The 24,817-nt window shown below is 47.1% G+C and overlaps 1 protein-coding gene across 1 annotated transcript in view; it reads right to left on the bottom strand.

Moving 5' to 3' along the window:
* Positions 1-6,219: 6,219 nt before the first annotated feature.
* tnrc18 (trinucleotide repeat containing 18) overlaps positions 6,220-24,817 on the bottom strand; it is a 67,023-nt gene continuing 48,425 nt past the window's right edge. Inside the window, 17 exon segments of the mRNA XM_042085015.1 lie at positions 6,220-7,479; positions 7,481-7,593; positions 7,596-7,617; positions 7,789-7,865; positions 8,111-8,302; positions 8,305-8,344; positions 9,175-9,753; positions 9,788-10,764; positions 11,109-11,267; positions 11,997-12,113; positions 12,777-12,885; positions 13,513-13,588; positions 18,300-18,417; positions 19,498-19,648; positions 20,824-20,952; positions 21,865-22,250; positions 23,618-23,857. Coding sequence (XP_041940949.1) covers positions 7,411-7,479; positions 7,481-7,593; positions 7,596-7,617; positions 7,789-7,865; positions 8,111-8,302; positions 8,305-8,344; positions 9,175-9,753; positions 9,788-10,764; positions 11,109-11,267; positions 11,997-12,113; positions 12,777-12,885; positions 13,513-13,588; positions 18,300-18,417; positions 19,498-19,648; positions 20,824-20,952; positions 21,865-22,250; positions 23,618-23,857 — 3,554 coding nt within the window. The 3' untranslated portion in view covers positions 6,220-7,410.

Genomic DNA, 24,817 nt, shown 5'->3' with positions numbered 1-24,817 from the left:
GAAACAGCTGTGTGAATCTATTTTAAAGGCATTATTATCTTATGACTGATCCTATATATTAATCGTAAATGTTCCTTAGTACTCATTTCTAATACGTGGATTTTATGATGGATGAAGTTGAGCTGAATAGGCAGGATACATTATGTCAGTAATAAATTTAAGAGGTGCTGCCATTAGATTAATTTATGCAAATGCTATTCCATCAAAAGAGAAAGAGAGAGACTTTATCAAATCTAATCTCATTGGGTATGCATTTAAAAAGTTGATTCAGCCGACAATGGAGAGAGAGCGCGAGAGAGACATTTGCTTGAGAACCTGAATCTGTAATCAAACGGTTACTAGTCTGAAGTGAGCGAACAAATATGCTCTTTCACATTCAGCAATTGGGCTCTTTTTGACAAGGACTGTTCTGTCAAGCTAGTCACACAAAGGCCTGGTCATTTTGTTAACACTTCTGCACTCTCTCTCTCTCTACTTGTGCCTGGGGTAAGTCTGGTGGGGTGTATTAAATTGTGTACATTGACACAAGAAGCTTGTTTGGCAACCATTTGGCAGGGGGATGATTGATTTTCACCTCAAGGTGCAATTAATGGGGAAGGAGGGGGAGGGGGGTCATGATGGCAAACATGATTCCTGTGGACAGCTGAATTGCAGAATGAATTTCCCCTTTATCCTTAATAAGCTGGCCAAGGTAGGTTTTTGAGGAAAGCTACACAAAATCCCAAAGAAACTCAGACCAATCACTCAACATTCTAATCAAGAAATAAGTACAGCTTCTGTGACCTAGAGAGGGTCCAAAAAATAATTGCACACAGTTCAGTATGAATAGCTTTGTTGTTTCTTTTTAAAACATCATAACAGATAAAATGTTGTCCCTGAAACTATTCATATTCGACGAAACCTAAAAGTCTGACCTCATCATTTCCCATGATTCACATCTGCAAGAATGTCCTTCCTAACCTCCACCCCTGGCTGCTTGGCAACCTACAGGCAAAAATATGACCATGATTTATGTGTGTGTGTGTGTGTGTGTGTATATCGCCATCCTTCTGAACGGTTGTATAACAGCTAATACAGAGCTTAGAGCAGACCAGAATTAATAATGCTTATGGAACAAATGGCCTTGGCCTGTCTGTTATTGTACTCTAAATTCTCTTTAGAACACAAAAAGTCATTTATATAGTCCATCCGCCTGATGTATAGACCCAAAACAATATAAAAGCAAATGGAACACCACTTTTCATTCATCTTAGACAGATTGCATTTGGAGAAATTATGGTCCTAACACCGACATAATGTTGTTCTATCATATTATGTGACTTCACTGGCATTCTGAAGTAATGATGGATGTGTTCAAAGATGCTTCCTCGGCCTACTGCTCAAACACGTGTACGTCTCTCCCTTCCATTTTGGTTCTGCCTCTCAGGCTGGCTGAATTGCACCACTACTTCAATACTCATTACCTGTGGAGCACTAGGACCCAGGGCATTCCTCTTCACTCTCTTTAATGTGTTGTGAGAGGGTAGTTACATGGCCAATGACAGGTGCTATAAAAACCTCATCAGTTGTAATAACACCCGTCCCTACAGGCTTGTAGAGTTTACCTGCAAGGGTACACCAGCTATCTACACACAGCTCTTTTTGTGCGTCATGGGTCATCACCAGAGAGAAACAGCCCCTTCTATTTCCCTGAATTGGGAGGTGGTGTGTTCTCTTGGAAATTACTAGTTAGTTTCACTAGATTGTGCCTAGAGCAGCATTAGAGCTTTGCATAGCCGCCTCGAAGGAAACCATGAACCCTTCAATAGTCCGGCAACACAACATGTGACTTACGTTGAGTCTTTGTGGAATGAATGAAGGGGTTGTTGTACAAACTGATGACAATGTTATTTGTAAGAAAAAACCTTAGATTAAACTGTGATTGGGGTGAACCATGCAAGACAGATTCATGATAACAGTAAAGAGAAAAAATGTGAAACCATCAGACAGATATAGTGTTTTATCTGTTTATTGTTGAACTAGAAAATATTGAAAAGAATCTAAAAGAAAACACAGATAAAACTGGATGCAGCTGTTAAAAAACAATTATGTGAACTACACACAGGTAAAACAGCCATAGTTTATGTATGTTTTCAGATTTTTAAAAAAATTATTCTTTCCTTTTTTTTACAAGATTAAATGTGTGTACAAAGTATATTCATAGTTGTCTCCCCCTCTCACATTAAGGACCATTTACAAAACCTTGATGCTTTTTAAAATGTCAAAATAATCTTTTTTTTTCTTTTAAATTTGTAACAGGACCTAACTGATGCAGAGGGACTAGCAAAGACCAGTGAAGGACCAGCCTCCAGACTGCATCCTCCTCGCTTACACTCGCTCTTCTCCTCCCACACACATTAACACTTTCTATCCATCACTAGCAGCTACCTCACAGAAACCAATTTCAGCAGTATTGCACATAAAGCATGTAGGACAATTGTTCTGAGAGGGGGGGGGGGGATATGATCACCAAAAAAAATAAAAAATTAACAGGACCTCAATAAAAAAAGGAAAAGAACATAAGGAAGTAAGAGAAACAGAGCGGACTTGAATCCCAATATAAATAAAACACCATTCAGAGAGTGACAAACGAGTTCTCCACTAGCAATACCGGTGAGTGTCTCTCATAAGCCAGTGCATAAACATTAACGCTGCCATCCATTGACTATAATATTAAACCTGCACTCTGCCTTTATATGGGAGTTTACGATATATATATATATATATATATATATATATATATATATATATATATATATACATACATACATATATACATATATATACACATACACACACACACACACAGGACCGGCATGAGAATGTTAAGATGATCGTGACATTTAGTGTATCGTCCACCAGCTAGACTCCGTTCATTCGATATGTGTTCTTGTTTCAGGGGGATTCAGTGTTATCATTCAAGGCCAGTCTGAGGGGGGCCATTATGCCATGCCCATAAGCCTAATGACCAGCAGAGGTCGCTGTTTCACACTCATGGTAAAGGTTATATTGGGTCTGGGTGAGGGTCTAGGGAAAATGAGTGGCCCAGATAAGTGTTTATACACCAAAGTGACTACAACTGTGAAAGGGCAAAACAGGCAAAATACATATTTGTGATTGCTTTGATTGTTCTGCTCATCATTGCTTTAGCTTACACATGTGCATACAAAAATGTGTCAAAAAGTGCTTTTCGTCAACTCATCTCAGTAAACTTTTTTTCCGGAGGGGCACACACTATACATCAAACAGTTCAATATACATAAATACCTTGTGAAAACCCAACTTGGACACAAAGTTTAAATGGTGTTAGATAATGGGAATTTGATTGCCGTGGCATTAGATTCTGAATTGATGGGTTATTTGGCACCATTCAAGGCGGCTTTGGGTCCATTTCACAAGACTTAAAAATGTACCAAGCCAGTTGTACAGAAAGAATGTGTATACTATATACTCTACATCAAAACAACATATAACGCTTAACATGTTCAAGAAACATGTTAAAAACCTATTGAATATCAACAAGGAATCATCTCTTTAAGAGAGACTGGGCAACCAGCATGTGAAACAAGTGTAAAAGATATTTCAGACTCCTTAACTCATATCTACCTACACACTCTACATACATATAGTGTCAACCTATTTCTACAATATAAAGTTTAGAAATACTGAGGATGATGACACCAGCTCCAGTTACTGGACTGCATGTAACTAGTGTCAGTTCCCTTTTTGCCTTCTCTCCAAACAAACTCTAAACAAATAATAATAATAAAAAAAAAAAAGGAAAAATGTGAAAAATCAATTGGATATGTATGGCAACAGTTTTAAGGGCAGGGTTGACATTCAAAGCACAACATTCAGTGATGATGAAAGAGAATGTGTGGCCTCCATGCTTACAAAAACAGTGAAAGCAGTATGGGGGAATTCAGACGGACCAGACGTGATCAATGGGAAGTGTGAAAATGCTCAATTTTACAGGGAGGTAGCAAAGAATGTGGCATTGGAGATGTTTGGCTACAGAAAGTCATGCTAAACTATGACTATGGCTGATGTTTACAAACAAAAGGTAAACAAACAGATATAAAAACAAAATGTAGCCTCTTAATTAAGCTAGAACCAGTTCTGCACATCATCTTTGAGAAAATGGCAGCCATCTTATTATTTTTGGAAAACCATCGTGCTATTGGGCTTTGTACATTTCAATCAGAAAACAAAAAAAAAACATTATTCACCATTCACCAGGCACATTTACATGAAACATACCCAGTTTAACTGGACGTATAGTATTACAAAAAAAAAAAAAATCAACATTCAACTTCCTCTTTTCCACTACTAGAACATTAGGCACAAATATGCAATGGATTACTTAGGAAATAAACCAGAACAATCAACATAGTTTAGAAAATAAAGAGCTCTCCATGCTGAGAAAAAGTATTTGACATCGGACCCCCCCCCCCCCCCCAACAAAAAAAAACATCAAAAATACATTTGATTGGTCTTGACTAGTTAAGCAGCAAATAAATAGCCTGGTCCTTACAGCATTCAAGGGCCTATGGTGATGAATGGCCAGTTCTTTGGAATACAATATTAAAATCGATGGGCACTATTCACAATGAGCAACATTCAACAACATATTTTAAAAAACACTGCACAGTCGCCAACAGGGACCAAGGTTAAGGCTAGTAAGAGCACCACACAAATGCACAGACCAGAATAAGCTTAGTTGCCGTGGTGAAAATGGATAGAAGTGCTGTTGAATGTGCACAGGTGAAAGAAAAAAAGAAAAACGCCAGAAGCTTCTAGACTTACACTCACAGCCACTATCGTGCCACTGATTTGTTTTTTTCTGTTCTTTGTTCATGTCATAAGAGCCATGTCAGTTATCGCAAAGTGCTTCTATGAATACAACGTAATTGCTTTCTTTTGTTTGCTTGAGAAGGAACAAAGAAGGGAACAAAGGGTAAAAAAACTCAACCAAACAAGCAAAGAGAAGCCAGAGGAAATGAGAAATTATGTACAACCCTTCAGCTGGGGCCAGGAGGCCTCGGTAACAAGAACATTACATACTGTACGTAGGTGCCTAATCTGGTGTCTCTCTGGGTGAAAAAGCCTCCCTGACTTGAGTCCACGATGGACATCAGCTGCGACATCCAATATCGATGGACATCAGCTGCGACATCCAATATCCTATCGCATCACACCTGCACGGGGGGGGGGGGGGGGGGGGGGGGGGATTGTCAAGGGAAGGCTGTCTTACACAAGGCCAAGGGAAGAGCTTAAGTGCTTTCTGTTGTAAAACTGCAGTACTGTCAACTAGAGTAGGTGCTGAATACTGACTCTACAAACCCATTGTGTTTCAGTTGTAGCCATAAAGTTACACGTATGCAATACTACAACATGTCCAAAGTCCTGTAGTGGGCAGCTGAGTTTAGCTACAGTAACATCTTACCCTAAAACTCGGAGTTCCTGATTTCTTTTATTTCACTCTCATTTTAGAATTTTGTTCACAGTTTATTAAAGCTTTTTTCATCTTTTACTTTTTTAAAAAATTTAATTTCACATAAATCTATGGTACATGAAAATAAAACGTGTTTTGTCTACATATATGCTATATATAGTACACACACTGCTATATATATATATATATATTTTTTTTTTTTTTTTTTTTACTATTTTTTATATTTTTTTTTTATACTATATATAGCAGTGTGTGTATGTGAGTATTTACAGACAAAATGTATACAAGCTTCGCTGAGATCCCTTCTGCTTCTGAACAGCACGATGCGGACTCGTCCAAGAGAAGCGTTCTGTCTTGCGAACTCCAGGAAACGCTTGTGTAAATGTTGTGTATAGATCTCTTGGGCAGCTCGTAGGAAAATTGACTCACACTTTCCAGTGAATAAACAGCGTGGCGAGGAGCACCAGCCAAATCTCGAGCAGACGGCTTGAACTTCAAGGTCCTGTGCGTGGGTCTTATGTTGGGAGGAAAGACATAGAGAGAGCGTGATGGAAGAGAGAGAGAGGGGTATCTATCTTAATTCCTCCTCCATTCCCCTCCTTTCTTTTTTCTCCTGTCTCCTTTCAAAATGGCGTTGCCATCTCATTGGACAATCTGGAGCATTAGCACAGATCCAAGTCGCGGAGGACTGTAGTCTCTCGTCTGACTGCGGACAGTGGTGTGTCTGTCCAGTCCCATTATGTCACACACGCACACACACACACACACACACACACCCTGCCTCCTCGGGAATTTCCGCCATGGCGTCACAGAGAGGTCACCGGACAACATGGAGGCCTGGGTAAAGATGTCATGTCTGTCTTCCGATGGCTGACCGGAGAAGCGCGCGTGATGAGGCTTGTCAGCTTGGATCACGCTCTCTACAGGCTGCTCCCCGAGCACCCGGATGTGTGTGGGCGGCCAAACACCCCTCCACCAGCATCACCGCCGCCGTCCACACGCATGTCTGTGCCACCCATGGCCCTGGAGAGCGTGTCCCATGGGAGTAGTGTCACCTCCATTTTGAGTCGTGCTGGTGATGTTTGGAGACATAGGAGGACTCAGCTGTGCAGATGCAGTTGACTCTTGAAGATGTCGTTCCCCACGCACGCTCTCTCGATGTCAACGACACGTCTGCGTGCACACACACTCTCTCTATCTCGATGACACGTCTGTGTGCACACACACTCACACTTTTCCTTCTTCCCTTCCCCAAAATGACAAACGGAAAAGACTCTCCCAAAGGCTGAACGGCTTTTCTTTCTTTCATTGTCCTTGTTAGATACTCCAAGTCTGAACAGAAACGGATTGTGCTCCATTAAACAGGGTTAAAAATATCCTCCCAATTAGTTCTCCCGAGCCCCTCCCTGGGCCTGGGTTCAATACAGACACATTGTGAGCTGCCACTGACTCCAAAACGAAGTGTAATGGAAGTCTTTTTGAAAACAAAAAATAAAGTCTGAAGGCATCCAATTTGGGGCGAAAGCCACCAGTCAAATCCAGTGAAATAATTTCCGGTGTCCTCGCTCAACGCTCCACAGAAGGCAGTACACGAACACCTTTCTATTGTCTCTCTCGTCAATGTCGTTCACACACTATTGCTCACCAAGCTCTACGCAGATCAGGGAGGGGGATTGAAAAGTAATGTCTCGGTTAAAGCACCTGCTCAGCCCTTGTAAAAGATCTGTGTACATTTCCCGCCCGTTCCTCGCTGCTGCTGTGAGCTGTACGGGGGTTTGAGCACTGAGAGAGAGAGCGAGAGAGAGAGAGAGAGAGAGAGAGAGAGAGTGTGTGAGTGAGTGGCCCGGGTCAGACAGAACGAAAGAGTCACGTCAGAGAGAGAGAGAGAGAGAGAGAGACGGATCAATAGCCAAGGCTCAGCAGATGACGGGCACGCCGTCCGTGTTGAAGATCATGCCGGTGGTAGGCTCGTAGGTGCCCGCCAGCGTAATACAGGTCCTCACTGTCCTGGTATTTCTTGGTCTTGATCATCTGCTCGTACTGCTCCAGGCTGACCACAAGACACTTGTGGGAGATGGTCTGCACGTCGTTTTCATCATGTGTGAGGACTGGTAGAGTGCTCGCTGTGAGGGAGAGAAAAAACAACAACGTAGGGTTAGAGATCTCTCTATAGTACAAAGAAACATGTTTGTGGGAGAGTGTGTGAGCCTAAGAGTGCATGCTTGTGAGAGCGAGTGTGTGTATATGTGCTATTGTGCAAGTGCGAGATGGACACTACAAGGGCAGAATCTCACCTCCATGAAGTCTTTCCTTTGGTTGGATACCTGCAGAGCTGGGGGAAGGCTCCTTCCAGACATCTGATCCCAGTTCTGTCAAGAGAAGTTAACAGGGGCCTGAGCAGGCAATGACAGATGCACAGTGCACACAGGCTACTGGGAAACAGTGACATCGGCATGCTCCGAGGACATGCACTGAATAACTCAGAGTCAGAACCCATACAGTGAGACCTCACTCCTTACTCGCACTGAATTCTAAACACACACACAGCAACACACACACACATAAAAGATATGGCAAAAATATGACAAAAATAATAAATTAAATCAAAAGCTAACCTCTTGTCGTTGAGCTTCTTGCCAGGGTTGGTCTCTTCGGGGTGGTAGAACCATTTGACGCGGACCACCATGTTGTTGCCCCAGGACTCCCACATCGCTTGGATGTGTCCGATGAAGGGCAGGTTGGGCCTGCCGGCCGAGAGGAACACGGCGCAGTCACCGATGCGGATCATTTCCTTGCCGCGCACTATCGCTTGTAGAACAGCTTCTTTGCTTTCCCCTTCATTCCACGCCTCTGCAGAGACAAAGACAACCATGAGCACTGAGGCCTATGACAAATCTACAGGAAGCATCACATCGGATTTTCTTTGCCAATATTCAATATGCCGATATTGTTCATATGAATATGTTCTTCTACACAAATATAGGTCCTATAGGTCCTTCTCATGGTGTTACATTAACAAATTATTATTAAATTAGCCCTAGGCACACTTAAAGGAACACGTCACCGTTTTATGAAATTGGGTTATTCACAGTCTCCCCTAGCGTAAGATAAGTGAGCAAAAACATTTTTGTCTCTTTTTGCGTGCATGCATTGTCTTAGTCCGGCAGCGCCCCCGCTAGCTTAGCTTAGCATAATGAGTGGAATCTCTCGTCGCCAGATAGCATGTCGTGAGTAAAAGTGAGCCAACAAAAACAAAAAATCCCTAATTACTTGCGTATTCGCAATGACTGCACTTTGCCCATCATTCCAATTAGTGGCCAAAGCCTCTCCTGTACTGGGATGAATCTGTTTGTCTCGTGATGTAGTGTAGGAGCGTATACTTCATGTAAATCACAATTAAAAATACCCTCAAAAGCCGAATTACATTTTTATTTTGACATCAAGTCACGGGCCGGAATTGGGGCGGACCCGGCCCGGAAGTTGCCCGCAGGCCGGGAGTTTGAGACCCTTAATGTAGATACAGACATAAAATATTTCCCATTTCCTTTTTACTCTAAACGTATTCTCTAATATATGCTAGCTGTGGGTGCAGGTATATGATAATGTTCCCCTTCACCTTTACCTAAAAGTTCTTTCCGCTCAGTCGATGGTGGGATAAAGATATGTGAATGGCCTCTCACCTGAGTAGGCTTCCCAAACCACTTCCAGAGCTGGCGGGCCGGCAGGAAGGCGGAGATCTTGGGCCGGTTCTCCACCGAGGGCAGCCTCTGGCGCTTGGCCAGCTCCTTGGTGGTGGGCAGGTGGATGCCTTCCCGCCTCTTGGGCCGGCCGCTCCCCTGCTGCTTGAGCTTCTGGGACTTTGGCTCCTTCTGTTTCTGCTGCTGCTGAGGCAACTGGGCCTGACCCCTCTGCTCCTGTTTCCGGACCTTGGTGGTCTGGGCCTGGGCCTCCTCGGCCGGCACCTCCTGCTTCTCCTCCTCCTCCTCTTCGTCGTCCTCCTCCTGGGGGGCCACTTCCATGGCCGTGGCCAGGGAGGCCTGAGGGATGGCCGCTGCTTCCTCGTCAGAGCTGCATGACTCCTCCTCTTCTTCCTCCTCCTCCTCCTCCTCTTCATCATCGGTGGTGGACGAGGTGGAGGACGAGGAGGAAGAGTTGGAGCCGGCGGAGGACGAGGAGCTGCTGCTGGACGAACTGGACGAGTTGGAGGTGTTGGACGAGATGGGGCTGGAGGCCCTTGAGCTGTTGGAGCTGGTGTCCTGCTTCGCAGCAGCGGGTGGCGGTCACCTTCGACACCACCTTATCCTTCTTGGTGGCAGCAGTGGCGACGGCGGCAGCGGCGGTGGCTGGGGACCGCTCGTCTTCGGGCTCAGACTCCGAGCTGCTGCTGCTGCTGCTGCTGCTACTGCTGGCAGACTCCTCTTCGTCCACGCCTGCTTTCGCCACCTCTCCAGAGCCCTTGACTTTAACCAGGCCATCGCTGCCACAGCTCACTTTTCGGACTCCGTAGCTGGACCCACCCTCTACCTTTGGCGCTTCTGCTTCAGGTGTGGTCTTGAGCTTGCTGTTGTTTTTCTCACCGGTGTTAACGGTAGTGGAGAGAGCTGGGGAGGAGGTGGTGGATGTGTTGTTTGGGATGTTGTTGTTGTTGTTATTGTTGTTGCTTGTGGCGCTGGTGACTGTGGTGTAGCCCACCCCGAGAACAGCCTTGTTCTCCCTTTTGGATAGATTCTGCTCCTCCATCAACATCAGCGCCTTGGTCTTCTTGGTCTTGGGTGACATGACCCCCTCGTGGTCCAGCTTGATGAGGATCTCGGCCTGCGGCTGCTTCCTCTGGGCCTTAGTGCCGAAAGGTGCCGGCTCTGCCAGCTCCTCACTCTTCCTCAGACGCTTCGCCGGCTTCGCCTTCCCGATGCTGCTGCCGCCACCCACGGCGCCAGCCTCTTTCCCGGACATGAACACGGCCAGGGAAGTGGACGGGTCGTTGTAGAGGTCAACGGAGAGGACTTTCCCGTAGATCGGCGTGTTGTAGACCGACTGTGGCGGACGCGCCTTGGCCAGGGGCTTGACTCCTGCCGGCTTCTTCTGGCTCTCGCCTGGCTGTGCCGAGATGGCGGACGCCATGCTGGCGACACTACCGCTTCCTGGCTGGCTCTTCCTACCGGGCCGGGGGCCGGGTCCAGGACGCGGGGCCGCCAGAACCTTCTCCTTGGCCGGCGGAGGGGCTGGTACGTCAGCAGGCTTTTCATGCTCCTTTGGAGCCACTTCAGGATCTGGAAACGGAACACACAGATAGCGTTTAAGCTTTTTTTTTCTTTCTTTAATACGACACTGGAAAAAAAGGGGCCTAAATGAAATGCACTAAAAGGCAACCATCACTCTTCCTCTGGCAGACAATGTTTCACTCCCCAAACGGAAAATTATTTAATATCTATTAAATCAAAACCTATTCACATTTGGCTTCCCAGGGCAACTACAAGAATGTCAGCATGTACAGCTGTTGGTTTTTCCAGCATCATGGAGAGCTCTGAACATCTTGATTCTAGTATCAATTTCAATTGAACTGCTCTAGTACTGCTCCAGTAAGGCGTTGCTGTTGAAACAGAATCTGAATTACCAGGCTTGGGCTTGGGCTTTCTCCCTCGGCCGCGGCTCTTCGGGACCGTTTCCTCCGAGGGCTTGAGGCCAGTTTCTTCACTTTCCGGAATGTCCTTGCTCATCTTCCGACCACGTCGCTTAGTGCAGGCCACTAGTAAAGCCGGGGATGGCTCCGCACCTGAAATGAGAGTAACGCCATCAGACACAGAGGGCCTAACCACACGGAGATGGAATACTGCACACTATAAAAGCATTTAAGCCAAAATATCACTTGGCAAAGCTAGAATCTATAGCCCTGACATAGTAGTAATGCTACCCACTCCAGTAAAAAAACACACACTCTTTCCCAAAGCCTAATACAAATCTGTTATATGTAGAAAAGTACTTAAATGCAACTTATTTTCGGATACAAATGTAAAAATAGAACAAGGTATTGAAGTGAACAAAATGATCTTCAATGTCAAACCTAAAAGACAGAAAACACACCATATTTGGTTGTGGAAAAACTAACCACACAAGTGCTGGCATCATAATATCTGTGGTTGAAGTCACAAATCACAGCAAATTCCCATAAATACAGGCACAGAGGAACAAGTATTCGTGTTTAAATTAGCAAGCCACAAATCTTAGAACTGTACTCCACTGTAGAAAAATTCCCTCCACTGAATCCATCCCTAAGCTTCAGTAATCAAAAAAGGAGGGCAAAAAGTACACTGAAGTACATCCAAATAAAGCACATGTGCAAAGTACAAACCTCTTTTACTTTGCCATCCTTGGTGAGGTTACAGCCATTAATCTTCAGTAATGTTTCATTTTTAACTATTCAGCATTCATATTTGTCCCCCCCGCCCATCCTTTGTAGGGTCATTAAGTTTGTCCTTGACAGCATGCCGCCCAGGATACTTACACTGGATCTTGTAATCGGGGGGAAGCAGCCGGATGTGTGACAGGGGAATTCGGCCTGTGTCTCCGTCATCAAACTCCACTGTTATCAGGTCGTCTGCTTCGTCCATGTCAGAAGTCCCTGGAGGCAGATAATGGGAGCGCGATTGATGTACAAGCAACGTCCAGAGCATGTATGTGCATCTCTGCTGAGGTGCTCCCACGCTAAACAGAAACCGCCTTCATGGGCAGGAAGGTAAATCTGCGAGACGCCGAAGGAAAGTAATGGCTTTTTCTGCGGCTGGGGATGGATGACTGAGGACCACGGAGTTTAGACATAGGGACTCTTTATCCACCCTGGCAAGACAAGAGTGGGGAAGCTGCTAGCGGTGGCCTTCCCCCCACTAAGAGAGCTTTTGACAGGGCTCCAACCGACTCCCCTGCGTCGGAGGGAGGGAAAATAAATAAAAATAAAAAAGCGAGTCCCGCATGAAACTAACCACATCATCATCATCATGATCATCATCATCATCATAGGCCACTGGGCTCACTCTTTACTTGGCAATACTTCTAGGTCTTTGCTAAAAGCTTTAGATTATGGGCAAATTAAAAGCCCTGCCCGGAGGAAAACAAATGTTCCTTCCACATTGAAAGTCAGCATTGAAGTTTAACGGCCTTAATTCCACACTGGCTTGCATTAAGAGAGGTTTCGCTTGGTCAAACGCGGACCAAGCCTCATACATAATTTGGAAGCGGTGCTTAGCTTGAAGCGGCGCATTGAGGGTCGGGAGGAAATGGGCCTTACCTTGAACAACGGTGCCAGGGTACAGGCAGCGGTACTGCTGGCTCCAGTGAGCGGCGATCCGGGTCCCCGGGGGCAGGTAGCGCACAGATGGGGGCTTCACGTCGATAATCTGGAGCCCGGAAAAGAAGACAACCCCCAACAGAGATTCCGTTAGTCAACAGGATATTGTTATAAACTAATGTCCTAGGCCCAAAAAAAGTCTAATTATCCGTTCGGCTGACTATAAAGGAATTAAAAAGCTAAATATAGAGGAAATTGGCATCTGTGTCCCTTCTGACTAGAGACTGACTTTCAAGGGACTTCTTTACTTGTAATCTACCCATAAGAGACCGGGGAAATTATAGTTGACTTTGGCAGACTGAGGCTTCCTACGGCACATTAACAGAGTGGCCGAACTACCGCTAACTGCCTAAATCAACAACTTTCAAAAGAAGGGAAAAAAACCTAGCAAAGCAAAAACATGCTTGACTCAACACAGCAGTCTAAAGTGCAATAGAGGCAGTATGTTCACGTGCACCCAGGGCCTGTTAGCAGAGAGGAGCAACAGTGCAGACTTCAGAGAGAGAGAGAGAGAGAGAGAGAGAGAGAGATGGAGAGAGGAAGGGAGAGAGGGGAAGGAAAGACGGAGGGGGGGGGGGGGGGGCTTGCCCTGTGGCAAGTCCGCATGGTCAGAGTCTGTGGCTGAACAAGCAAGATGGTGTTTAAGAGCAAATGAGCACAAGGATGCAACACTCACCGCCTCTTGTAGAAGCTGTTCCAGGCAGTAGATGTGAGGCCTGTTCCCCCTCTCTCCCTCCACCACCACACTGTATCTGGGACACACAAACACACACACACACATAAATAATACACAAAACTAAACCATACGTCTCTGCTACTGCAGACAAAAGATGTACTCCACTGCCACCAGCGTAAATTAGAGTAAAAAAAATAAGAACCAGGAACCCGGAGGTGGCAGGGGAGTTAGGAGCATAATTGCATGCCTTAGAGAGCACTCTCTCTCTCCTCCATGTTTGAAGGGTAGAGAGGGATAACCTGGGCCCTGTTAAGCCGGCCTGAGGAGTTGATGGAGGACAGAGCGATGGCTTTGAACAGCCCTTTAGGAGGGGGAATGCTCAAAGGAGACAGGCTCTCGCAGCAAGCTGCACTCTTACAATGCGCTCATCCCCCAAGAGAACCGGATTTGGAGCAGCACTCTCCTGTTTCCAAAAAACACACCAGCTGATAAGTTCATGTGCTCTGATGACAGCTTTATTGCTTTGATTGTCATGGGAGAGAGGCTGGAGGCTCGGTGACAAGAGATGCTCTCTACTCTGGTCATGACATGTCGTATCATAGAAACTGGTCCTGAGTCGGTGTTTTTTTGTCCCCGCTTTAGTATCTTCACTGAAATAAATATCGTTTCATCTGGAAGAGATGGTGGAAATAACCTGGAACTTTCTGGAATGGAGTTTTCTGCTTGACCTTTCCACTCTCATGTCCATGGAATATCTTTGCTGTTACCAAGCAGCAAAAGAGAGAGAGAGAGGTTGGTTCTATATTAAGGCGAGCCTCCATTTTTCTTCCCCAAAAGTAATGTGTCCAGGCTTATTAATAAGCTCCGTCTTTGAGAGTCATTATGCCGAGGCGGACGTCTATGCTAATGTGTTTTTAGGCGAAAGGAAAGGGAACTGGTGTCTCAGAGCTGGAGTGTGTGGGATGGGCCTGGAGCGGCAAACAAACAACCTGCTCTCTCAACCCCCATCCCCAATCACACACACACACACACACACACACACATTAATCCTGCAAATGGTATACAGTAGGGGGAGTATGAGTGTGTGAGTTAGAGGAGAGAGAGTGAGAGAAAGAGACAAGAGAGCGTCAGTGAGTGAGTGAGTGAGTGTGTGTGTGTGTGTGTGTGTGTGTGTGTGTGTGCGTGTGTGTGTGTGTGTGTGTGTGTGTGCCCTCTACCAGAGAAAGCCCCTGAGGGCAGCCGTGTGACCCATTTCATCTGGATTCATGAATGGGGTGCTGCAGCTAAAGCACAGACGCAAGCATAGCTGTCAAGCTTGTCTGTCACTCAGTGGCAGGCCCATTACTGTGATGCTGGTTGCTGAGGCTATAGCTTGTGTGTGTGTGTGTGTGTGTGATTTAAGCCCCCCCCCCCCCCCCGTCCATACACACACCTTAACACTTCCTCATCTAGCACCACCAGCAGCAGTAACCCCCTTCCCTCCTTTATTTGCCCGGGGGTGCAGATGCCTGCTGGGAGCAGGGCGCTTGGCAGAGCTGCAGCTTCTGGTTAAATTCAGGCCAGCTTTTCCCAGGAGGGTAAGCAGACACAACCGTGTGTTCTTAGGCAGCCACCACCACCACGCCCCAGCAAGAAGCCCAATCAGAGCTCAACACACTGGGCTAGTCCAGTCAGAGCTAATGCTACTTGAAAGGGATGAGTACATTAACCAAGTAACTTTAGAGCAAGACAAGCTAACACACTTTATGTAATGTGGTTGTTTCGCGTTCTTTATCCGCTGTGGTAAACATCTGCCACACTAAAACCCAGAGTGTAAATTGTGTCTAGCGCCCCCCCCCTCCTCCCAAAAAAGGCTGTAGCTACATTGTTATTCACTGTACTTAGCAATTCAAATGACCTTAGAAATAAGACTGCTGGTTTTAAAAAATGCAGCTGCATAAATTGGTGATAAAAATGCTGAGCCCTTTTGAGAGAGAGAGAGAGAGAGAGAGAGAGAGAGAGAGAGAGAGAGAGAGAGAGAGAGAGAGAAAGAAACATTAGAATGTGCTGCTTCTGCAATGCACAGCAGTTTCGCCAACACAAAAGAATCTTTGATTACACGCAAAATTGAGGTACATTTGTAAAAAGAGAAAGAGGGAGGGAGAAAAGAAAGAGAAAAGAGAGTTAGTGTGAGTGAGTGATTGAGTGAGAGAGAGAGTGAGAGAAAGTGAGAGGGGCACAAGAGAGAAAGAGGAGGAGAAATAAGGTGTTTTCACAAGAAGAAGGGAAGGGAAGGAAAAAAAAACCTGTGCTCCCAAACTCAATTAAGAAGGGACTACATAAATAAAAAATGGAAGTGCACTGAGGGGAGAAGAGAAAAAGCTTCAAATGATTTTCCCATTACCCATAAATAATAGGCCCCCTCCATTAGTATGCCCTTCACGTATCACACATGACAATGGGCCTTAGCCAGAGGTCCCTTTTCTTAGCCTTCCACACAAACACTGGGAGGGGGGGGGGGGGGCTCTTCAGTGGCCGGGAGAATGAGGACTTCCTCAACCGTTCCCAGGATTCCACTTGCTTTCATTTTGGCCCACTGGCTACTTTAAATCACTGGCCTTCAGAGATGGGGAAATTTGTAAAAGCTATGCTGACACACCATACTAGCCCACCATACCTGTGTTTGTGTGTGTACATGTTTTTGTGCGCAGGGCTGTATGTGTGCGACGTGTGTGTGTGTGTGTGTGTGTGTGTGTGTGTGTGTGTGTGTGTGTGTGTGTGTGTGTGTGTGTTTTGGAGGTAGAGAGATTCTGAAAGCCAGAGAGTGTGTGTGTGTGTATGCATTGCACATGTATGTCAAAGACAGCAAGAGAGGGCACGCGTGGTGCGTGTTTGAGGGGGAGTGCCCAAGCAGCTAACTCCCACGCAGACAGGATGGCAGTGTAATGAAGACAGGCACAGAGACATAAACAACAGCACAATATACACAACTGAGTGCCCCCGAATGGATTTTCAATCTCGGGATGTATTTAAAATGTCGTGTAGCACAAGCTGCCGCGGAATTAGATTTTCGGAGAGGGGCGCGGCGGACAACAAGCGCTGTTCCAGTCAACCTCTTCATGTTAACGCCGCTCTGTCTCTCCCACTCGTTCGCTCGCTCGCTCCCTCACTCCCTCTTTCTTTCCGCCCCACTCTTTCACCATCTACCTTTTCCCCTTTTCCCTTTTTTTCCTCCCTTCCCTCGTTCGCTCTCTTTGACTCCTCTCGTTCGCTCTCTCTCCTTTCCGTTCATACTCCCCCCCCCCCCCTCTCCTTCGCTCCCCATCCACGTCTCTCCTTCCTTCCCTCTCCTCTCTCTCTCTCTCTCTCTTTCCCTCTCTCTGCCGTCAGCAGGGATATTAAATCTCCTCACCAGCAGTTCTTGCTGTCATACTAAACCTCGTGCCTTGAAGCACGGGAGTAAAGGCCTGGGAATCAAACACTCCGCACAAAGGCACCTTCCTCAGCAGGCAAAGGGGGAGAATATTTTTAGTCCATTACAGACAGAGAGAGAGAGAGAGGAGGAGAATGAAATATGAGAGAACAAATAGCCGGCTAACTCATTTCACACAGCAAACCAGGGATGGACTGAGAGGGGAAGGAAGCAGGAATAGCTCATAAACAACACCCTATGCCACGAGTGTGTCACTTAAGAGTGAAGTACTTCACCGTGACCCTGCTCTGCACACAAAAAACTATTCCAGAAGAACAAGTGTGTGTGTGTGTGTGTATGTGTGAACATGTATTTCCTGATTTCCCAGCTTTGGCAGCTCAAGCCCTTGCAGGAGAGGAGTGGAGTGGAGGAGGATAATAATAATTGGAGGGTGGTGAGGGTGGTGAGGGGGGGTGTGGCATGTGAGGCTGGTGGGAGGATAAATGAATTGCAACGGAGAGCTTCAATCAAGGCTAATACTCGAGCGAAAATTGATCAGTGCAGCAGATAGGGTTTTCTGCACTGCATGCTAAACACAAGTCTGCCTGTGGTCGCTGAAGGTGCTGCTTTTCTAATAGAGTTAAAATGGAGGACACGTCGTCTTCTTGTGGGGGGGGGGGGGGGGGGGGGGGGCATCAGACACACTCCCATTAAAGCCTTCCTAGTGAGATGAGTCTGCAGTTTGATAGTTTGTCTCCCAGCTTTTAGCTCCTGAAATGAGATTAGGTTCTGTCGAAAGAACTGAGCAAGACATACAAGCCCCGTGCTCCTCAATAAACTGCAAACACGGCTAATCCATATGTATGAAGCACAGGCAAGCCTCAGCTCGAGGGAGAGAGAGGGAGCATTAAAATAAGTTTTACATCAATAAATCTGCCGTTTGCCGTTTCCAGTGATGAACTCCAAGTGTTTTGGACCAGGAGAGAAAGCAAGTCAGTGAGCATTCCTTTTTCCCCCCCATCCAATAGACAGCCAATGTAACCAGTTTGAGAGACTTTATCTGCTTGATCTCTTGATTGAACCCGCATTCATCACAACACAAAAAACCCCAGTAGTGTTGCACCGGCGGCAGCTAGGCAGCTGGGCCTCCGATCTCATCAGGAGAGAGAGAGAGAGAGAGAGAGAGAGAGAGAGAGAGAGAGAGAGAGAGAGAGGAGAGATAAGAGAGTGAGAGAGAGAAAGAAAGAAAGAGAGAGAGGAGGGGGGTGGATAAACGGAGACAACCATGAACACAGGAGGAGCTCAGAGAGAGAGAGAGAGAGAGAGAGAGAGAGAGAGAGAGAGAGAGAGAGAGAGAGAGAGAAAGAGAAAGAAGAGAAGGGAAGAGGAGGCTTACATGTCAGGGGAGTGGACGGTGTTGACGTGGCCGGCATAGAGCAGCTTATCGTCCATGGGGATGAGGACCCGGAGGCCATCCTGCAGCTCGTCCTTGTCAATGACGCAGTTGCGCGGAGCTGCAAGAACAATGTGATTTTGACCACAGATGTATAGAAACATGAACTCTACCTAGCCTCTCTGTGTTACATCTGTGTCTATGTCCGTGACAAGGTCCAGATGCTACGGATTCTACTGTTGCCATCACAAACTGTAAAAAGACAGAAGAAAACTGTAAAAAGCTGAGCAGAATGCATGGTTCTAGCGTCTCTGGAAGCTTTGCCAGGAGTAGAACCCAGCACACTGAGCTCTCTAATCATAGTGAACGAAGTTCAGTAAAATGGCCGATTGTGGAGGCAAGCTCTATAGAGCAACCCTGCCGTTCACCCCCGGCATATGGATGCAATCAGGCAGTGTCAAACAAATCTCCACATTTTTTAAAAAGTGCGAGATTAAGATAAGCTGCGGGGGTGAGAGCGCCCGCGCTTCCTGCGTCACTCAAGAAGAATGTGTTTTATTGGCATGAGTGAGGGGGAAAATGGCGACTAATTTAGCCATCAAAAGGCATTATGAGTCCAGACAAGGAGAGGAGAATTACAAAGCAGCTGCAATATCTGGCTGACAGCACTGGGTATGTGTGAGAGAGGGGAGCGTGGATTTTATGAGCCATGTGTACGCTTTATGAATGTCTGTGTGCAGGAGTTATGCATTTGTGTATCAATACAAGCTGAACTGTTTAGTTATGAGCTATGAGCTTGGCTATACATGAGCATTTTTATAAGTTGTATAGTTTTATTCAAGTGTCGAGTCATATTTGTGTACTGCAGCATGTGCTTGTATGTTTCTTTCCTTGTTACAGGCTGTGTATCTATATGAAGAGTTCAGATGCAAATCCCTCTGAATCCATCTGAGCAATCTTCTTTTAAATGAGCAATTTTTATCAGGCTCCTATAGGTTTTTTCCTACAAATCAATATTATTTGTTTAACGTATAATCAGCATTCGCTCACCATAGATATCTCATTTTTGATGGCGTTTAGAGGCTTTTGCATTTGAACTCTTCATATGTGCCTGTGTGTGTGATTTGTAAGGTGTACATTTGTGGGTGTTGATGAGATGAATTGGGCTTTGTGTGTGTGTGTGTGTGTGTGTGACCCTCACCAGGTGTGCAGGGCCTCTCGGGCTGTGACGTGTTGACAGATACGTTCTCGTCCTCGGAGAAGCTGCTGTCCTGGTTGGGCTCGAAGTCCTCGTCGGCCGCCATGCTTTCCATCAGCCTGCTGACGGCACCACCCTTTCCTGAGCGCACCTGCTGGGGGGATACGAGAGCACGTTACACCCCACCACCACCATCCTTCAAAGAGCACACACACACACACACACACACACACGATACCAAACACAGATGTGGCTTCCTTGTGTGATTCTCAGGATGAATCACGGGTGTGCTTACGCTGCAAGAATTGATTCAGGGCAAAACCCATTTAGATGAGTGACAAGCTGGGCCGCTGTGCAAAAGCAGGATCCATCTATGAAATGCCACAGGACCCAGGGGAGCATAATAAACCGAGCACACACTACCGTTACTATTTTTTCTGTGTGTGGATCATTAGAACATGTGATCCCTGCACTAAAATGAAAATGGGCTGGCTTCATTCTGCCATGAATAATAAATGCGGAGGCCAATAAAGAAACAAACAAACAAATAAATAAATAGATAAATAAATCAAAATAAATAAATAAAATAATGCACCCTGTGTGAGGATAGAGAAAGGCAGAAAATGGATGGCGTGAAATGTCCTTTAGTTAATTGAGCTCCCGCTCTGTGTCCTGCTGACTAATTAGGCAGCCACCCCTCGCTCACACCCCACTGCTGACGCCCCCCACCTCCCACCCCGACCTCCCCCGACCGTTGTTTCCTCAATAAGGGGCGTGTGGTATTCCGAGCGGACCTGCGATGCACAGGACGGGGCTGGGAGGGGAGGTGGGCGGGGGTTGGCTTGGGGGTGGGTGTACTTAACGGATGGCTGATTCTAATGCACGGCTATTCCCAACAGGGTGTGATGGGGAGGGGAGGCAAAGAGAGGGAGTCCTAGGACTGCCAGGTAACATTATTCTAATGCCTTCTCAGACGCTCCTTTCCTCTCACAAGTGCAACCCCCCACCCTACCCCATCCCCCCACCCACACACACACACACACACACACACACATTCTTTAGATCCCACATGCCCCTAAATGAATAGCCTCACAAAATGGCAGCTAGGTGCAGCCTTTAAAATATTTATCGCCTGGGCAAGGCAGTGGCTCTGTGGCGCCATAAAAACATGACTGGGAAACGCCACCCTCCCTTATGAAATTGTGATGCACTATTTATGCACTTCGGGCAGCCAGTGTTAGTGCAGGCAGAAGCTAAACAGAGACAAATAAGTGGTTAAATGCCGGCAACACTACAGCCACCGAGGTTAATGCGAGTTGCCGTGGTTACCTCTCTGGCTTTGGGCTTGACCTTGGCCTTGCGTCCGGGGCTGGCGGGCACAACAGGGGTGTTCTCTATGTGCGAACTGGACAGCTGAGGGGGTGCCACACATGTCGGGCTCTCCTTACCCTTCTTTTTCTATGACAGACAAAAACAACAACAACATCCACAACGTCAACAAAAACAAACTATAAACCAAACGTTCTCTACACTGGTACAAAACCATGATGTCACGGCTCTGTCCCACCCTCGACTGACAAGAGGAGAGGAACTGTGGCTACTGAAGCCACCCTGTGAACAGAGAGACGAGCGTTTTTCTTTTTCTCCCTCTCTCTCACACTCACCACAGCCGGATGTTTTCCACGGTGTGATATGAGGAAATGGACATTAATGGGTATTCATGTAGGGAGCACTATAAAAAAGGTGCTCGGTGTGGGGAGGTGGGAAGGGGAAGAGGAAAGGCAAACTCCAGTTAATTGAAGCCTGGCGAGCTCCAATCATCCTTTTGTGTCCAACAACATGACATACTCAGCGGGGGGCCTCCTTGTCCTACAAATGTACCGAGACACCTGCTGCTGGAAAAGCACTCAGCCTGGCTCCCCCGCACTTGGCAAACAGCGACTCACATAGATGCCGTCGATAAAAGGATCGGGCGTGGGGGGTCTTGTCTATCATGCCTTCACGGAGAAAGAATCAAGGGTGTGACATGGTGAACATGTCAACTCCTCCCAAGTCTTTATCAGGCGCCAAAAGTTTGGAAAAACTGTAGTGAAGAATAAACTAATTCTTAGCAGTGCACTGTAACAGTGTTTCATCAACCACCACCATCCTTTTAATTAGAAAACTCCAACTGCAACAAACCAACTGGCACCCCTTGTGTTCGTAACATCCAATCATTCACTAAATAGAGCTCTATATATAGTAGGCAGTAAAGGTTCACTATATAGCCGCCGACGTTAATGCGGCGTCATTACGTAATGAATTAGTGGATGTTCCAAACTCATAGATGGTCTTGTTCCCATATAAAATGAGATGTGTTTACATGCATACCTTGTTCATCTCCTTCATCTCCTTGGGCTTGTTGAGTTCCTTGGGGCTCTGAGGGTTGGATTTGGGGGGGCGGGGAGGTGGGGGCTTGTTGGTGGGCGAGACAGGATTGGCCACGGCGGCATCGTGGAGGAAGATGCGCTCGCTGCGCCGCCGCGTCCAGCGGTCATCGTCGCTGCCGTCGGCCCCAAAGTCCAAGCTGAACTCCCTGGGGGATTTGACCTTCTTGGGCTTCCGTCCGCGCTTGCTGGGGCTAGACTCCTCGCGCACCACGCTGGCCGGGGGCAGCAGAGGGAGCTCTGGAGCAGAGCGCTTGCCCTGGAGCAGGGAGGGGAACTTTTTCCGGATTTTTCCGTCACTCTCCGAGTCGGTGAAATCAAAGTCAGGGCCTGGGGAGGGAGCATTACAAACAAACACCAACAGCTCACCAACAGCTCGACCAAGAATATCTTCACACATCTTCAAACACAGTGAACACCAACCTCACACAGTACAACATCTGCCCCGAGACACACACACACACACAACCACACAGAAACACCCACCGACACATGTAACCACAACACAAACCCAGGAGATTTTACACATGCTCCTTTTGCATACCTGTTCATTCCCCCCAGCACAACAGACATGACAGCTCACCAGGGACCGACCCCCGGGACTCTCTGTGCCGGCCCGCCCCCCTGGCGAATCCGAAACGCCTGACGCCGTAATGTGCACTTAAAACCATAAGTGGAGCCAGATGGAAGAGTGGAATTCTCCACTGATGCTATTTGGATGCACTTTGAACCGCGGGGTCTGGAGTGCCTTTAATTGGGAGGGCTTGCTCGCTCTCCGCCTGCTTTGGCTCAGAGTCTGAGTCGTTCTGGCTCTGGCTGAGGCCCGTTCTGACTCTGGCTAAGACTCTCACTCTCTCTCTCTCTCTCTTTCTCTCACTCCCCTGGCGGGTCTGGCACTGCCACAGGACACGGGCTGGTCGCTGCAGGGTGCACAGGCCTGGATCACACGCTCACCACACTGTTCCATCACCACCCTAGAGGAGAGATGGGAGGGGTGTGTGTGTGTGTGTGTTAAGGGCTGCTGGTTGGAGCAGAGCAGAACAGCAGGCCCTTGGTCGCCTCGCGGAGGACACACACGCACACACACGCACACATAGGAAACAGATGTGCTGAGTGGGTAATGACACTCCAGTCTCCAGGTGGTGCGAAACTGATGTGTGCCTACATTCAATAACGCTCCCGCCGAGTGCCCATTCAGAGCACAATGTGTTTTCATCCGCCAAGCACCTTTTCAATTTCTCCCCTCCTCTCTCCCTCCCTAACCTCTGTCTCTCCAGATCCATCTTGGTGCGCTCTCTCGCTCGCTCTCGCTGCCTCTCAGTCACAGTCAGTCACACACGCACAAGCTCGGGGCGGCCCTGTGAAGGTGCGCCCACGACCCGGCCAATGACAGTGTCTCATCAGGGACTACTCCGCTCCCGCTAGATTCACTGACATTATGCAGCTTATGCACAACGGCCCATACTATCAAAGACCCAACATATTATTTTACTGTGTGTATAAGTGATGCCAACACATCATACCAACACAAGAGGATACAATCACAGCCAGATAAAACATGACATAGAATGACGTGGCAGTCACATAGCCACCACTTATGAACTCATGAACACACTCACTTACACACACACACACACACACACACACACACACTCTCAACCCAATTCAAGCGAATGAGTGTGTAATTTTCTTTTTACCCAGAATGCTTTGCCTCTCCTGTTTCTTCTTGGCCTTCTCCTTGGCCTCCAGCTGGATGAGGGACAAGGGGTTGCTGACAACTGGACTTGGGATGGCGCTGGCAGCGAAGCGGGCTAGCATCCCGAGCCCACTCTCCTCGAAGGAGGAAGAGCACAGCCCATCGCTCTCGTCCAGATCATACTCGTACTCGTCTTCCTTGTAGTCATCCTCGTCATACTCATCCCTATCTGTGAGATACTCTGTGTGGGACAAAGGAAAACGGAGGTGTGTTAATATTGCAAACATGACTTTTTAAAAGATTTGAAGAGATTGCAAATGCAACCATATGAATATGTTTTGTGCAAGACACAAGTGTTGTTGCCTTAAGCACTTTTGGGTATTAGTGTTCTACCAGTCTTTGGTTGTGGTTAGCAAACGAGGCATTGTATCTCCTCGTACTAAATGCATTCTCAAGCTGAACCAAATGCATGCTTTAAAAAAAAAAAAAAAAATGCATAATGAATGCAGCCCTTTGGCATTTCTTTTTAAGGATTTCCCTCACCCGAAAAAGGTACTGGACTGCTTAAGGGAAAACTAAAAACCAGCTCCGCAGCCATCGTGAATACCAAAACCGGTCTGTCATTCATCATCCTGACACCGCCAGGAGAGGTGGGCGTGCGGCTGCACCGTTTCCCTTCCGTCGGGCCACTCTAATCTAGCAGCACGGGGGCCAAGTCCGCCTGGATTAGGGAGGGTTCCAGTGCAAATACGTGGGCGCCCACCCACAGCTACACAAGATTACTGGAAGGGGGACAAAGCCTGGCTTCATGCAGCAGTGATACTGTAGGCAGGGTGGGCAGTAGCTCATCAATACAGCTTTTTAAACTTAAGGAGCTTTTTTTTTTCCCTTGCAGGGGAGAAGGGGAGACGGGCGGAGGTGGTGGTGGTGGTGGTGGTCGGGTGGCGGTTGGGCCTGATTTTATTCAGCATGTCCTCTTGCGTTTTCCCCCTTTTCCTCGCAAAATGAGAGGATGGGGGGTGGAGGAAGAGGGATTGGATGTACACGATTTCCCCTTTAAGCCAGACTAAACACAAGTGGCTCAGGAGGGAGCAGCCCCATTCCGATTCTGCTGAACGAGCGGGACGGTGGTGGTGCTGGTGAAAAGAGGTGGCTAAAAAAAGATGTGGAAAGACGAAAAAGCCCACAGCACCATGGAAAA

The sequence above is a fragment of the Alosa sapidissima genome, chromosome 3 (assembly GCF_018492685.1).
Source record: "Alosa sapidissima isolate fAloSap1 chromosome 3, fAloSap1.pri, whole genome shotgun sequence".
Lineage (NCBI taxonomy): Eukaryota > Metazoa > Chordata > Actinopteri > Clupeiformes > Clupeidae > Alosa > Alosa sapidissima.
This window is presented reverse-complemented; position numbering and strand designations above follow the sequence as displayed.